Source organism: Pelodiscus sinensis, chromosome 2 (genome assembly GCF_049634645.1).
Source record: "Pelodiscus sinensis isolate JC-2024 chromosome 2, ASM4963464v1, whole genome shotgun sequence".
NCBI classification, from domain to species: Eukaryota; Metazoa; Chordata; order Testudines; family Trionychidae; genus Pelodiscus; species Pelodiscus sinensis.
Genome location: NC_134712.1, coordinates 135,135,722 through 135,152,289, shown reverse-complemented (window position 1 = coordinate 135,152,289; position 16,568 = coordinate 135,135,722). Strand labels below are relative to the sequence as shown.

The 16,568-nt window shown below is 43.7% G+C and overlaps 1 protein-coding gene across 8 annotated transcripts in view; it reads right to left on the bottom strand.

Annotated features, from left to right (window-relative positions):
- Positions 1-16,568, bottom strand: part of CTNND2 (catenin delta 2) — a 1,073,049-nt gene that overhangs the window by 102,741 nt on the left and 953,740 nt on the right. For all 8 annotated transcript variants that reach the window (XM_006120137.4, XM_006120139.4, XM_075921468.1 and 5 more), the window contains one exon: positions 11,790-11,940. In XM_006120137.4, coding sequence (XP_006120199.1) covers positions 11,790-11,940 — 151 coding nt within the window. The remainder of the gene's footprint in view (positions 1-11,789; positions 11,941-16,568) is intronic.

The following is a 16,568-nucleotide window of genomic DNA, read 5'->3' as shown; positions in this document are numbered from 1 at the left end:
CTGTTCTCCTCTCCATCACTTGCTATCCCCAACCCCTTACACAGCTGCTTTTTCCCCCCAATTCTTCTGTAGGAAGAAGTTTTTCCAATATTTGGCCTGTCTAGACTTGACCAAATGTCAGAAAAAACCCTTCTTTTGGAAGCCCCTTTATTCCTTGTGGAAAGAGGAATATAGGGGTCACCGAAAGATCATGTTTGCTCTTCCACTAAAAGAAGTGGAAGAACAAACGCATCCCTGGATGCAGAAGAATTTTTCTGGGGTATTTCGAGAATCCTGAAAAATTCCTGCAGTCTAGACGTACCATCGCTGGGTTGAGACAAGTGGTGTAGGCTCCGGGGTAGGAATGAGGGATTTGGGTGCAGGAAGTGGGGAGAGGTGCAAGCTTTGGGAGGAAATCTGGAAGCAGGAGGAAGTAGATAAGGGAACGCTGGCTTGGGGAGGGAGTTCCAGTCTGGGCAGTGTTGGGGTCAGATGTAGGGTTAGGGTACTAAGTAAGCCACAGATTTCTGGATTTGAGGGTTCAGGAATTTGGGTTGGGGTATGTGAAGGGCTCAGGGCAGGGGGTTCCAGTGTATGATAGGCTGAGATCTAGGGTCTGGGGGAAAGGGGAGTGCAGTAGTGTCATGATGCTGTGGCCAGATGGGGGCTTGGCCCCAAATGGGGGTTTGTTGGCCAGGCTTCATTTTCAAATAAAATACTATGTCAAACAAAAAAAGTTTCTGCACTGTCTTTATTTCTGAGAAGGGCAGGGAACCTGTTTGGACAGGGTGCCAGTGGGGACAGGTTTCTGAGGCTGGGGAGTGAGGAGAGGGAACAGGGGGCTGGGGAGAGAGGGAAGTGGGGGCAGATAGTCCCCTGCTGTCGCCTCCTTCCAGGATTCTTCCCCTCACCTCCCCCAGGGAAGTTGGCGCGTGCCTCCCGCAGTGCAGCCAAAGCCCCACGGGCGCTTGTCCCGGGGCCAAAGCCCCTCTCCCGTGGTGGGGCCAAACCCCCGGGGCCGACCCCCACTCCCGCGGTGCATGGAAACCCCTGCACTCGACTCACCCCTCCGGCGCCAGCGGCACAGGGAAGCCGCTGCAATCCTCCTCCAGGGCTGATGCCTCCTCCCCCAGCATGCCACAGAGCTGTGGGAGGGGAGCAGCCCATGAATTTCCAGAACCCCCGGAAGTGACGCGGGCTTCAGATAGGACTTCCGTCCACCCCGCGGGAAGCCGGCACTACACTAGAGGTAGGTAGTGGGGCTTCTCAGGGGTGGAAGGAAAACAGGGGGTGGGCGTGCCCGAATGCCTCACGATCGACTGGTCGAGGCCTTACGATCGACCAGTCAATTGCGATCGACGGGTTGGTGACCACAGATGTAGATGGTATCATGAGCTTTCGTGGGCACTGCCCACTCCTTCAGATGACCGGAGTGTTGCACTTTCAATGAAGATTTTTAAGCATTCTATAACAACTAAGTCTGCATATCAGAAATATGTTGGAGATGAGGCCAGACAGAATTAAGTAAAGCTGAGCTGCCCTCAATGAAAGCTACTAAAATGTTATGAGTTAAGAGCTAAAGGCTCCCTGACAGCAGTTTTGCACCCAATGATATTTGGCCATACTGTGTAGGTCTAGCCTTCACAGTTCCCCTTTAAATAATATCCTGACAACTATTTAACATTTCAACTTGTATGATTTATTTGATCTTTTCTCAAGTCTTGGTTTCTGTCAATAAGTCATCATTTGACTCCAGGGCACATTGACTGATATAAATGAATCATAAATCTCTATAAAGCATAATTTTGTGTTTACGTTCAAATATTGTTGACTGTGTATCTTTCTCTTTCTCAGTATAATCAATATTGCTGAGATCACAGAGAATAAGGGAAAACACTTACATTCATACATGATTCTTTTATTCCTCTTTACATATTTTTTTCTTTTACCAGGCTTCTTGTGTTTTCCAGGACACTCTGCACTGTGTTATTTGTTTTCTGCATCTCAATTATTAAGATGGCAATAAGAATTTATTTAAATTAAACAGTATGCCATAGAGTATATTCTATCCTCAACCTTCTACAAACATATACCCACAGATGAGGAGAATGACTAATATTTTCTGGTGTGTGCACTATGGATTGAGCTACTTTACAAGCTAACAACTCAATAAAAACACATCGTGTCTCTTTTTAAATCCATGCAGATGTTTGCATAAAGATTCTGAAGAGCTTAAAATTAAAAAGAGCAAAAGCTACAAGTAACAATTCCAACCTTGGCTTCTGAACCTACACATCTACATCTGATAAAGAAGCTAAATTGTAGATGCAGTACATAATGGCAGAAAGTATTTTTAGTGTTTGTTTTCTGGATTAAGTTTTAACAACCCTAATTCTATCCCATCCATGCAAACATTGAGTAATAGACTAAACTTCGATTATAGCATTATAGGTTTTTAGCATTTTCCAAAAGGCTTTCTTCAGAATTATGCCTGTCATCATTAAGATTGTTGGATCATTTTTATTTTCTAATAAAAGAAAAGAAAAAAGTCTGGCCGAAAATGATAAGACATCTTTGTTCTATGTAAATGTCACGAATTTTCTTTTTGCTCAGAATTCCTCCTCACTTATAACAAGGACTTCCATATATTGCTCTTTTAATCAGTCAGTTTTCCTTGTCTATTAATAGTAAATGGAAGGAACATCATCTTTAGCTAATGGGAGAGCCTGTATTAATATGCACGAGGATTTCTTATAGTTGTTATTTGCAACTTAATAAGTGAATAAGGTATTTCTTCTGTAGTTGACATAGGTATTAAAACAAAGTAATGCAATTAAAATGTGGCTATGTTGTAGGATAGGGGGTCAAATCCAGGCAACATGATATAGATATTTGGCTTCCAGGATAGATTTATATACCATAAACTGTAAATTCTCTTTAAAAAAAGAAACTTCTATTTCTTATGGCTTCAAAGGAAACCTTCCAAGTATGAACCAGTATAACTCTGTGAAATAACACTCTTGTGAACTGCTCATATTTATCTCGATGAGATGTTAAGTCTCAGTCTCAAGCCCAACAATGAAGCTTAAAGGGCCAAATTTTAAATTATTTAATAACTTTGCACGTAAATCACACATGTGAGCACAACCTGGGTAACAGCAACCACAGGTGGCAAATTTTTAAAAATGGAGAAACAGCAAGTCATAAAAATGCTCTTCATCATTTCCCCCAAACAGTGACGCTGATTGAAACAGTAACATTAGAGGCTACAATATGGATTACAGAAGGGTCAGATATTATCTTGCTCCTTCTACGTATCTTCTACCGACATCTGTGGGAAATGAGCGGTGGACAAGAGTAATGCAAGTACATGGCTCTGCCTTTATACTTTCAGGCCAAAGTTGTTAAGCAAAAGTTGCACCACTTTGTCCAGTTTGGGACTGCACCCACTCCTCCCCCTGAGCCAGGCCCCCCCAGTCTCCCCATCCCAATGCACTCATCCCTGCCTCAGAGCTAGGTCCCACTAGCGCACCCCTCATCCCAGTGCACTCCCTCCTCCCCATGAGGCAGGCCTCCCCAGTATCCCCTTATCCCAGTGCACCCCCTCCTCCCGCTGAGGCAGGCCCTCCAGTGCCCCCCATCCCAGTGCAGGATACCAGCAGACCTTTCTTTCTTTCTGCTATTGAAATAAAGAGCTGAGGAAATCTGCGAAACTCTTGTTCTATCAATGTAAAACGCCAGTGCTTGCTTTGCGTCTAGCCAGTGTAGGGCTTGCTCCCGAGGGGTCGCATGGGGCTTTGGGAAGAATACCGGTAAGTAAATATCCTGCGACACACGGAATGCGGACACCACCTTAGGCAGGAAGGCCAGAAGGCTGGATGCGGGTGCAGACACATCCTGTCTGCCAAAAAGACCATATGTGGAGGGTAAACCGTTAGGGCCCTGAGTTCTGAAACTCTCCTTGCTGATGTGATAGCCACCATAAAGACCACTTTGAACAACAGGTGTCTAAGAGAACACGTGGCCAACGGTTCAAAAGGTGGGCACATCAGCCTTGTGAGCACCAGGTTGAGATCCTATGGTGACACCAGGTGCCTGACGTGTGGGAATAGCCTGTTCATTCCTTCAAGGAATCTCTTGGTCATGGGATTAGCAAACACAGATCTACTTCCCTCCCCCAGGTGAAAGGCTGCTATAGCTGCCAGGTGTACTCTAAGGGAAGACACAGATAGGCCTGTCTGACATAATTGCAGGAGTTAGTCAAGAATCAGTGGGATAGGTGCTCGAAAGGGCTACACTCCCTTTCGCAATGCCCATTCAGAAAAATGTCTCCACTTGGCCGAGGAGGTAGCTCTAGTGGTGGGCTTCCTGCTTCCCAAGAAGACCCTCCTAACTGCTTCTGAGCATACCTGCTCTGCCTCTGTCAGCCATGTGGTCAGGAGGAGATATGGCAAGTTTGGGTGGCACAGACGCCACTTCCCCAGGTCCTGGGTGATTAGATCTGGGACCATGGGCAGGGCTATAGGTTCCTCCCATATCATGTCTAGGAGGACAGGGAACCAATACTGCCTGGGCCATTCCGGTGCTGTTAGAATGACCGTGGCCTTGTGCCTCTTCACCCTGATGAGGATTTTGTGTATCAGGGGAAATGGTGGGAATGCATAGAGGAAGACTGGGGACCAATCGGTTACTAAAGTGTCCCCCCCGACACTCATCCATGCCCCAGGTAAGAGCAGTAGGCCGGACACTTCTTTCTTCTGTAGGAGGCGAAGAGATCCACCTGGGGGATAACCCCACCTCTGGAAAATCTCCTCTAGCACCTCTCACTTGAGCGACTACTTGTGATCAGTGTCAGTGTGGCTGAGAGTGGCCATCAAGACATTCCTGTTCCCCGGTAAGTATGCAGCCTCTAGCTGAATGTCCTGGGTTACACTGAACCCCCAGAGGAGTAGTGCTTCTCAACTTCAGGGAGGGGAGCAAGCTCTACCCTATCTGTTGATATAGAACATTACTGCTGTATTGTGCATTAGCACTGAGACCACCTTGTGACTCAGGTCAGACAGAAACACCCAGCAGCCTGCCCTGAGCTCTCTGACATTTATGTGGAGCTCCCACCCCGAGGGTGATCACGTACCTTCAGTCCATTGCTCGCCCAAATGCGCACCCCATCCCGTGTCTGAGGTGTCGGTGACCAGCTGCACCGTTGGGCTTTGGCTCACAAAGGTCACTCCTGCACACACCACATCTTCCTGCATCCACCACTCAAGGGACTGGATGATGTCTTAAGGAACTGTGAGGATTGAGTCCCATGGTGTCCATGCTTGATTGAAAGCCTGGACCAGCCAAACCTGCAGTGGTCTGAGCCTCAACCTGGTGTGCTGAACCACACAGGTACAGGCTGCCATATGGCCTAGCAACTTCATGCAAGTTCTTGCAGTTGTGATTGGAGACCCCACCAGGCTCCGTATGATGATGCTCATAGCTATAAACCTGGCCTTGAGGACAGAGGCCATGCTGATAGTCGAATCTAGACGAGCTCTCAGGAACTCTATTGTTTGAGTGGGTACCAGGGTAGATTTTTCCTCATTTATTAGGAGACCCAGACTGTGAAACAGAGTTCTGATGAAGTTTGTATGTTCTAATACCTGGTCCTTCGAGCGGCTCCTGATAAGCCAATCGTCCAGGTAGGAGAATACCTGGACTCTGTGCCTCCAGAGGAAGACAACTACGGCAGCCATGCACTTCATGAACATCCTTGGTGCCGTGGACAGTCCAAAAGGGAGGATAGCAAACTGGAAGTGTTCCTACTCCACCGTAAACCTGAGAAACCTCCTGTAGGCAGGTCTTATTGAAATGTGAAAATATGCGTCTTTTAGGTTGAGGGCAGTGTACCAGTCCCCCAAATCCAGGGAGGGAATAATAGATGCCAGAGTGACCATCTTGAACTCTGCCTTTGTTATAAAGGCGTTGAGATCCCTTACGTCTAAAATAGGTTTGAGGCCTCCCTTTACCTTGGGAATGAGGAAGTATCAGGAGTAAAAACCCTTTCCCTTGAAATCTAGAGGAACCCTTTCCACCACCCATCGCTGAAGAAGCAAGATCACTTCTTGATTCAAAAGAAGATCGTGAGAGGGGTCCCTGAAGAGGAATGGGGAAAGGAAGTGGGAGAAGGGCAAAGAGCGGAAGGGGATGGAATACCCCACTGTTACCACGTCGAGAACCCACCTGTCAGTTGTAAACTGGGCCCAAGCATGATAAAAATGGGATAGCCCATCCCCAAAAGGAGGGTCTAACTCAGGAACTGGTATTCTATCCTCAGGCACACCCTCAAAATGAAGACTTAGATTACTGGGGAGAAGGTGGGTCTGACCGAGACTTCCATCTCCTGTTATGCCCTTGGTGTTTTTATTATTATTGCTCATGTTACAAGGCCTGAGCCTGGCTCAGTCAGGTCTAAAAGCCTAGTAAAGAGGTCTCCCGAGTGGCCTAGGATTGTATGATCTCCTCTGCGTGGCTGGGGTGCATATGCCCAGAGATCTAAGCATGGCCCTAGAGTCCTTTAGGCTCTGCAAACTGGCATCCATCTGGTGAGAGAACAAGTTTTTTCCCTCAAATGGCAGGTACTGGAGAGTGTTCTGCACTTCAGGGGGTTTACTGGAGACCTGTAACCAGGCCCTGCGCCACGTCACAACCCCTGTGCATGCCGTCGAGTGAGCCATGTCCACTGCGGCCTGTAACGCTGCACGGGAAATGGTCCTACCCTCTTCCATCAGCGCTGTGAACTCCTAGTGAGAATCTTGTGGCAGGTGCTCTTTTAACTTGTCTATCGCCGTCTAGGTATTATACGCATACCTGCTTAACATTGTCTGCTGGTTGGCAATGCGCAGCTGCAGTCACCCCCATAGCGTATGCCTTTCTGCCAAGCAAGTCCAGCCTTTTGGCTCCCTGCTTTTGGGGGTAGGGCCCGTTTGGCCCTATTTCTCCTTTTGTCCTGCCTCCTGGACCACCAGAGAGCCTGGGACTGAGTGAGAATATAAATGCTAATGCCCAGTCTGAGGAATGAAATAACATCTCTCTACCCCTTTCTAAGTGGGCGGGATAGATGCCGCTGTTTGCCACTGATTGGTGATTGTCTTAGCCACAGTTCTATTCAGTGGTAATGCCAGCTTTGCTGGTGCATCAGCAGACAAAATGTCTACCATGGAGTCCGAATCCTCATTTACAACCTCTGCCTGTAGCCTCAGATTTGCTGCCAAGCTACATAGCAGTTCTTGGTGGGCTCTAGCATCCACAGAGATGAGGAGTCCCTTATTGGCAGCTGGTCCTAGAGTGGCTCTGCCACCTGTGAGATTGACTGGGCCTGGGGCTGGTCCTGAGCTCCCAAGCCTTCACCCTCTATTACACAATGTGGCAAGTCCCTCTGTGGGCTGCCTCTATATTCAGAGGCAGGAGCCCTGGACAGGGGTTTACCGATGGAGTATTCCTGGACCAAGACAAACCAGAGCCCTGAGAGGATGGCTTCGGGCCCTGCATTTGACAGCAGGTCCAGGGGGTCCGAAAGGGCCATTGTGGCTGCGTTGGAGGCAGCCATGTCTGATGGGGTTGGTACTCCAGTAACGGGACCGGTGCACGAACGGGAGCGCTGCCGAGAAGATCTATGTGAAGATGCTCCAAGGCACACTGATTCTGCATGAGATTCTGAAGAGTAGTCTGATGCAGACTAGGCCAGAGCCGTCGAGGGCGCCTGAGAGAGGTGCCAGAGCCATGCCATGGACTCCAGCTTTCCCCGGTGCACTGGAGGAGGGGGCCTCATCACCATAGGTGGCAAGGAGCATGGCTCACTGTGTGATGGTGTGATGGTGCCATAGGAAGTGGGCCACTCCTTCCATCCCCGTGCACCGACCATCCTGATGCAGTCCTTCCGGTTCTGATGATAACATTGGTATCAACGAGGCTAACGATGCCGATGAGATCACTGGTGTCAACGAGGTTCCCAGTGCTGACCAGGCCCCCAGTGTCATGGAGGTAGTCGGTGCTGCCAAGGCTACCAGTGCCACAGTTATATGGCTTGTATGCCCCAAGTGTCTGATTTGTCAAGACGTCAGGTCCGGTGCCAGGGACAAGACCAGCAAGGCAGTGAGCTCTATTAGCTCCCTCACAGCAGCAAACGTCTCAGGGGTAGACGCTCTGTCCACATGTAAGGCCCTTTTTTAGCCTGGACTCCTGGTCTGCGTTGAGCCCAACCAGTGCCTAGAGGGGCCTGGGACATCTCGGTGGTGAGTCTTCTATTGGGGTGCGGGCCCGGTGCCAACTCCCGTGCCCTTGCTTCCCCAGAGGTCTCCCTCTAGGTTGTCTCCTCTTCTTCAGTGCTGGAGACTGGGAACGGTGTCTCGGTGCCGTAAACTTTTTCGGTACCATGGTGTGTACCAGTGTCACTGAGGGTTCACGTACTAATGCTGGTGCACTCCTCACCGCGGTGCCCACTCTGATGCCGGCTGAAGTGCGGACTCCATAAGGAGCAGCTTCAAACAGGAATCTCTTTCCCTCTGTGTGCGGGGTTTAAAACCCTTGCAGATTTTGCAGGAATCTGTAAGGTGGCCCTCCCCCAGACACTTTAAACGAGAGTCATGGGGTCCCTGCAGGCCATAGGCTTTGAACAGGTTGCACAAAGCTTAAAACCCTGCAGACCTGGCATCACCCTCCCCCAGAGGGGAGAGGAACGTTAACACTGAGGCTGTGTCCAGACTCAGGGGTTTTTTCAAAAAAAGTGGCCTTTTTTTCGAAAAAACTTCACCTGCATCTAGACTGCAGCCACGTTCTTTCGAAATTAAATCGAAAGAACGCGGCTTTTCTTTCGACGGCGGTAAACCTCATTGCACGAGGAAGAACGCCTTCTTTCGAAAGAAGGCGTTCTTGAATGTAAATAGGGCTTCTTCGAAAGAGAGCATCCAGACTCACTGGGTGCTTTCTTTCGAAAAAGCAAGCCGCTTTTTCGAAAGTTTCGCGTGCAGTCTAGACGCTCTCTTTCGAAAGAGGCTTGCAGTCTAGACATAGCCTAAGAAACTACCTACCTAATTACTAACTATTTACACTACAGACAACAACTTCAAAAGGTAACTATCTACATGCTGGGTTGTAAAGTCAGAAAGACAAGGAGCTCCAGTTATCATCCCAGGAGGTAAAAGGAATGGAGGGAGACGAGGGCTGGCAGGGGTACTTATTCACCATTATGTCGGCATCATTCTAAGGGGCTCTCTGCTGGCCCAACGGATAATGCTGGGGAAAAAAGGCTCCGGAATCCAAGCACATGGCGTGGACATACCTAATACAAATGGACATGAGCAAGCACTTGAAGAAGAATACTGAATTATTATTAACAACAATAACAGGCTGAGAAGCCTTTTTCCCTTCACATGCAGCATTACTCAATTGTCTATAGACAGTACTTTTAAAATTATTTTCTGCCTTCCTCTCAAGAATAGATTTCTAGATTCGACGATGGATAATTGCTGTGATTTCAAAAGGTAAATCTTATGTTTCTATACTCAGATGCATGTTCACAAAACGAGAAGAAAAATTAGACATCTCAGTAGACAGCTTCTTTGCTGTGTGGTGACTGAGTTTAGTTTCTGAATGTCTTTTCAATCTAATAGACATAAAGATAGGTTCTGTATTAACACAGTGGTACAGCATGGTATATACAATACAGTACTGTGCACTTTTTGGAAAATATGAAATACTTGTTTATATTACACTGGATAGGAGCCTAACCCACAAGCTTCAGATCTAGGAATTGAATCACTGCCCCCAGTCTGAAAGCAGTCAATCCAGGCATTTGTTTCAGTTCAGAATAGAGATAAGGGGCATCTTTATCTCGGTATTACACTGTAACACCATTTTTTTGTATACACAGTATCATGTATTTGTTCAAGGCTTTGCTCCAAGAATTTTGGACATAATTAAAATGCAAAGTGCATGCAAATAGTGTCTTACTATCCATATTTTATAAACGTGCTTGCATTTGGAACTTTGCATGTAAAGACAACACTATGTACACATATGAAATTGTATTGTTTTAAGTGGAGTTTTCAGATTTGGAAAATAATCAAACATTTAAATTAAAAACCAAAAACTAGAAAAAGGCACCAAAAGAAGTGGACTAGCGAAAGAAATGATGTTAACGGCAGTTAAGGAGAGAGGCAATTCCTTTTAAAATTAGGTGCGAAGGAGATGCAGGTTTTGTGATGACAGTAATCTATGGAGAAGAACAATAAAAAACTGCCTGGAATATTGTCAGGAACAACTCCTCACTGGTAGACTACACCTTGGTTTCCAAGATGTGGTCTATAAATTAACCATGCTCTGCAAAACGTTTTGTGGTGGAGAAAAGTAGTTTGACAATCCAGCCTTTAAAGAGATATTATTGATTTTAAAGTAGGTCTATGGGAGAAAGATCTCTCTGTTACAAAATGGTCTGCCAGCTGCTCAGATTAGCTAGACAAATACATTTTCTCCCGTTTCAATTTCTTTTTTTTTAAATATCTGAAGTCAACAGACAGTGAATAAATGAGAAACAGTAGACAGTAACATACATGCTACAAGCCGAGGACCAATGAGTTATCCAAAGCCAACGTTTACATCAATTTGCTCAAGAATAACATAAGGGTGAAATTATAGCAGCAGAGTGGTCTAGTAGGGAGGGCAATTAATTGAGTGCCAGGAGTTTTAGGTTCTGGGCAATCACTTCAACAGTATTTCCCCTCCTATTCTTTGTCTGTTTAGATTGCAAACTCTTTGGTGGCAGAGACTTTCTCATACTATATTCCTGTATAGTACCTAGTGTGATAAGGCTCAGTCTTGGGTAGTACCTCAAAGTATTGTAATACAAAAAATAGATGGGACACAGGTCAAAATATTCACTTGCATGATTCTGTGATTAAAACTGGAAAGGAAGTAAGGGGAAGTGGCCTATATGCTCCAGTATTTGGGGGAAAGTAATTAAGAAGTAATGAATCAGGAACAATAAATTAAATATAACTATTGATCTACATAGGAAGTAAGGGAATTGTGATAAATTATTTCCATTAAGAATAGATTGACAGCAATTCTGTTGTGCATAGATGTAAATGAAAATGTCATGTCTTGTAATGTCTAACTCTACAATGTTAGCATCAATTTAAGTTATCAAACAAGAAATATAACTGTCATCCACTTGGAGATTTACAACATTTTAGGTAAGGTAGTTACCCTTCTTAGCTGAACAGGCATTCATGATTTAAGGCACTTTTGAAATACTTGACCCCTCTCTGCTCAGTGAATTCCTGGAACTCACCAGGAATTCCTTATGTTGAGGCTTCTGCTTTGTAATCCCCTGTACAAGGTGCACTAAATAACCTTAGAATCTGAAGTAATTGCCTGTGCCTGGATCCTGCATCTGGAAGATGGGAGTGCTATAATGTTAACAGATATAAATGGTACTTAACATAGGGATGATGGTAATTTAATGGTACTTTGATTTTTATTTACTCGCTGTGGCAGTTCTCAAGTGTTTGGGATGCGAATATCATTATTCTCAGAATTAAAAACAGTCTATTGAATCATTAAACGATATTTTGGTAACATGTATTGTCAGGTGAATTAAAAAATAATTCCTACAATATAGCACTAAGCTACCACACACAAACTTGATATGACATCTTAAAAGATAGCGGTCAAGAAATTCTGCTCAAAACACTAGAAGAGCATTGTTCTTACTGCCTTTATCCAGCTATAAAATGTAAAAACATGTAGGTTGTTTAGAAAGAACATACCTATTAGTTCCTTATTTCTGACATCTAAGGCCATGTTTCGTAAAGCTGTAGCAACTGCACATACCACCCGGTCATTGTCTATTCGAAGTAGCTCCACCAGGATTGGCAGGCCTTTTTCTTTGCGAACGGCAGCACGGATATACACCGACCACTGTAAAAAGATATTGCATGAGAGAGTAAAGGAATAATGGCTGTAGAATTTAAAGACAGAGGAAATTATTATATCTGTGTTGCTAGACAACCACTTGACTTGGAAACCCATATTTCTTTTATTTATATGTGACAGAAAAAATTAATGATTAATTGACTTTAAATACTTGTGCATCCAATTACTGCTTTACTTTTTGGGTTGCAGAGGCCATTTGCTTGGCATCAGTATCTTCTGGCAAAACTTGAACAAAGATGGTTTGTTCCTAATGCCATCTAATATTATAAAATGTGTTTTAGAAGTTAGCATGTTTCCTGGATGTCAATTGAGGAATGTTAGACCCAAACCCAGGAAGGTACTTCATTTTTTCTTTCATGATAGGTAATTTGGTCAAGAAAGGAAGTGAGGAGGGAGTTACACTACTGTATTTACTGTTAAAACACTGTTTTCAGTGTGCTAAATTATTTTTATGTAGGGACTATAGGATTAGATTTCTTATTAAAAATATGATTCAACCATGAAGAATCTAGAATTTTGGTTTTAAAAGTCCATCTAGATCAGAAAATGCTGAGAGTTATATTATTTTACCCCAGCTTATGAAGCAATTAATTCAATTTTATGAGCGTCAAACAGTGTCTTGAAATAGTTTCATAAAAAGCTTGACATACCCAGCTTCTTAACAAGACAGAATGTAATGACATAGTGTGTGAAGCTGAATGATAACAGCGTGAGACGATCAGTGAGAGATAAGCAAGTTGCATTTTTCTGTTTGAACAGTTTGTGTGAGATGTTTGAGGGTGGGAATCTGCTGTCTGCATCCATGAAGTGTTTTAAGTCCTAATAGTTCTCTGGCAGCATGTCTATTTTAGATTAGTAAAATCTTTATTTAAACTATACACTTATAAATAAGGGAAAGAGTCTGATCTCACTTATTTCATATTTGGTTACGTGATTGTTCATGTTTTAAGCTAAGTGTTTAGAACACCTGCTGAGCAGTCACAACTACTACTGAAATCATCTGAATACAGAAGATACAGATGCTTAGTACCTCTCAGTATTTAGCTCTTTCAGTTTAACAATGAGAGGCAACTCTAGGATTGGTTCTTTGAAGACATTATTATGTGCCATATCAATTTAGTTATCCAAGAAAAAAATGCACTTTATGCAAATATCAGCTGGTGACTACAGCATGTGAGTCACACGAGCAGCAGTGTACGGTGACAGAATTAAGAACTGTGAGAAGAAATTCAAGACAAGAAAGCTTACAGAGGGATTCCCCCCAATTTTATGTCACTTTATACATTTTCTTATTTTTTTCTATGATACTTCTTTTGATTATCCATCATAGTGTCACTTGTCCATTAATCAATGATTCAATGGAAAGTAAGGGTGTAGTATAACTAGTAGCATTTGAAGATAAAGCAGTAATAAAAATATTAAGGAACACAAAATAGGCAAAAATGCAATCCAATCATTTTATTTGTTTTTTGGAGTAACAAATCTGTTCAATAGATGGTGATTTTTATATATATATAACACACACACTACGGTTAATGTACAGTATAGAAAGTTACTAAATACTTCCGTCCGTTTGACAGAATAAGAAAAAGTGGTATCTCTGTGTTTCTCCTGAATCACACCAGTTACTTCTAGTGCATATTGTGGGGTACATGTATGTGCTTCATTTCATAGTGCATTGACTTCACTGAAGTTGCAAAGATGTAACCAAAGGCAAAATCTGATGCATGTTTACTACGCTTTGAGTATTTCCAAATCATCTTTGTTTGCTTAAATAGGAGATTGTGATTTTTCCCTGTGAGGTGATGAACCAGCTACTCTTATCCATAAGTTCCTTGCCTGTAAGTTAGACTACTGCAGCACATTTGACCTGGGGCTGCCTGTAAAAACTGTGTGACAGCTTTATCAGGTGCAATATACAGCTTCCCACTTGCTAGCAAGAAATATTCACATCTATGTTCTGTGCTCTCCACTAACTCTCTATTCAGTAGCATATTCACTTCAAAGTCCTGGTCCTAACATTTAAAGAAATTAATGGGCTAGGGTCTATCTAAATGCTTGCCTCTTTCTCTTCTCCCCACTGCAACATCTAGGCTCAGTATGGCTGTTATTGCTGCTAGAGCCCAAAGAGGAACTCTTGGGAGATGGGGGAAGCCTGATGGAAAGTCCTCAGTGATGGAACTCTTTATACTTAGTGGAGATTAGAATGCATCCCAGTGTTGCTATTTTCAGGTTACTCTACAAGTTGTACTTTTTTGCACACTCCATTGACAATTGTGGTAGAACTGCTCAACAATGTTTCTCATCAAACCAAAGGCAAATAAAGAGAAAACAAATTTCTTTAAATAAAAGTCATTTAAACAGAGGAAGGTTTGTTAGGAGTGTCCTTCGTGAATGGACTGATAATTGGTTTAACCCCTGTATGGCACCTAGACCTCTTGGTGAAAGAGACATTTTACATGTCATCATCTTATGTGACACAAACATAATAAAAGTATAAATAGCTAGGATAGTATAAACTAGGTTCGACGCAGGTGAGCAAAGCCCACGAGTAAGTGGAGAACATGGAGACCTGGGAGATGGGTCGGAAATGGGACGGAGCATGGGCTATAATGGCAGAGAGAAAGGAGGGTCAGGGCAAAACTGGGAGGCAAGGTCAAATCAGGATCTTAGATGTCTATATACAAATGCGAAAAGTATGGGAAACAAGCAGGAAGAACTGGAAGTGCTAATAAAGAAGTACAATTATGACATTGTTGGCATCACAGAAACTTGGTGGAATAATACACATGATTGGAATGTTTGTATAGAAAGGTACAGCTTGCTCAGGAAGGATAAACAGGGAAAAAAGGGAGGAGGTGTTGCCTTATATATTAAAAATGAACACACTTGGAGTGAGGTAGAGATGAACATAGGAGATGGAAGTGCTGAGAGTCTCTGGGTTAGGCTAAAAGTGATTAAAAAGAAGGGTGATGTCATGCTAGGAGTCTACTACAGGCCATCTACCCAGGTGGAAGAAGTGGATGAGGCTTTTTTTAAACAACTAACAAAATCATCCAAAGCCCAAGATTTGGTGGTGTTGGGGGACTTCAACTATCCAGATATATGTTGGGAAAATAACACTGCGGGGCACAGACTATCCAATAAGTTCTTGGACTGCATTGGAGACAACATTTTATTTCAGAAGGTTGAAAAAGCTACCAGGGGGAAGCTGTTCTAGATTGGATCCTAACAAATAGGGAGGAGCTGGTTGGGAATTTGAAAGTGGAAGGCAGGTTGGATTAAAGTGATCATGAAAACATAGAGTTCACAATTCTAAGGAAGGGTAGAAGGGAGAACAGCAAAATAGAGACAATGGATTTCAGGAAGGCGGATTTTGGTAAACTCAGAGAGCTGATAGGTAAGGTCCCATGGGAATCAAGACGGAGGGGAAAAACAACTGAGGAGAGTTGGCAGTTTTTCAAAAGGGACATTGTTAAGGGCCCAAAAGCAAGCTATTTCACTGTGTCAGAAAGATAGAAAATATTGCAAAAGACCGCCTTGGCTTAACCACGAGATCTTGCATGATCTAAAAGTAAAAAAGGAGTCAAATAAAAAATGGAAAGTAGGACAAATTACAAAGGATGACTATAGGCAAACAACACAGGAATGCATGGGCAGAATTAGAAAGGCAAAGGTACAAAATGAACTCAAACTAGCTACGGGAATAAAGGGAAACAAGAAGACTTTTTAAAAATACATTAGAAACAAGAAGACCAGGACAAGATAGGCCCACTGCTCAATGAGGAGGGAGAAACAGTAACAGGAAACTTGGAAATGCCAGAGATGTTCAATGACTTCTTTGTTTCGGTCTTCACCGAGAAGTCTGAAGGAATGTCTAACATAGTGAATGCTAGTGGGAAGGCGGTAGGTTTAGAAGATAAAATAAAAAAAGAACAAGTTAAAAATAAAAAGCTAGATGCCTGCAAGTCACCAGGGCCTGATGAAATGCAACCTAGAATACTCAAGGAGCTGATAGAGGAGGTATCTGAGCCTCTAGCTATCATCTTTGGAAAATCACGGGAGACAGGAGAAATTCCAGTAGACTGGAAAAGGACAAATATAGTGCCCATTTATAAAAAGGGAAATAAGAACAACCCAGGGAACTACAGACCAGTTAGTTTAACTTCTGTTATAGGGAAGATAATGGAGCAAGTAATTAAGTAAATCATCTGTAAACGCTTGGAAGATGGCAAGGTGATAGGGAACAGCCATCATGTCAAATCAGTCTGATAGCTTTCTTTGATAGGATAACGAGTCTTGTGGATAAGGGAGAAGTGGTGGGTGTGGTATACCTAGATTTAATAAACAAAAAATACAGGACTATGTAGCACTTTAAAGACTAACAAGATGGTTTATTAGATGATGAGCTTTCATGGGCCAGACCCACTTTCTCAGATCAAATAGTGGAAGAAAATAGTCACAGCCATATATACCAAAGGATACAATTAAAAAAAATGAACACATATGAAAAGGACAAATCACATTTCAGAACAGAAGGGGGATGCAGCGGGGGGGGGGGGGGGGGAGGAAGCTGAATGCCTGTGAGTTAATGATATTAGAGGTGGGGAAGG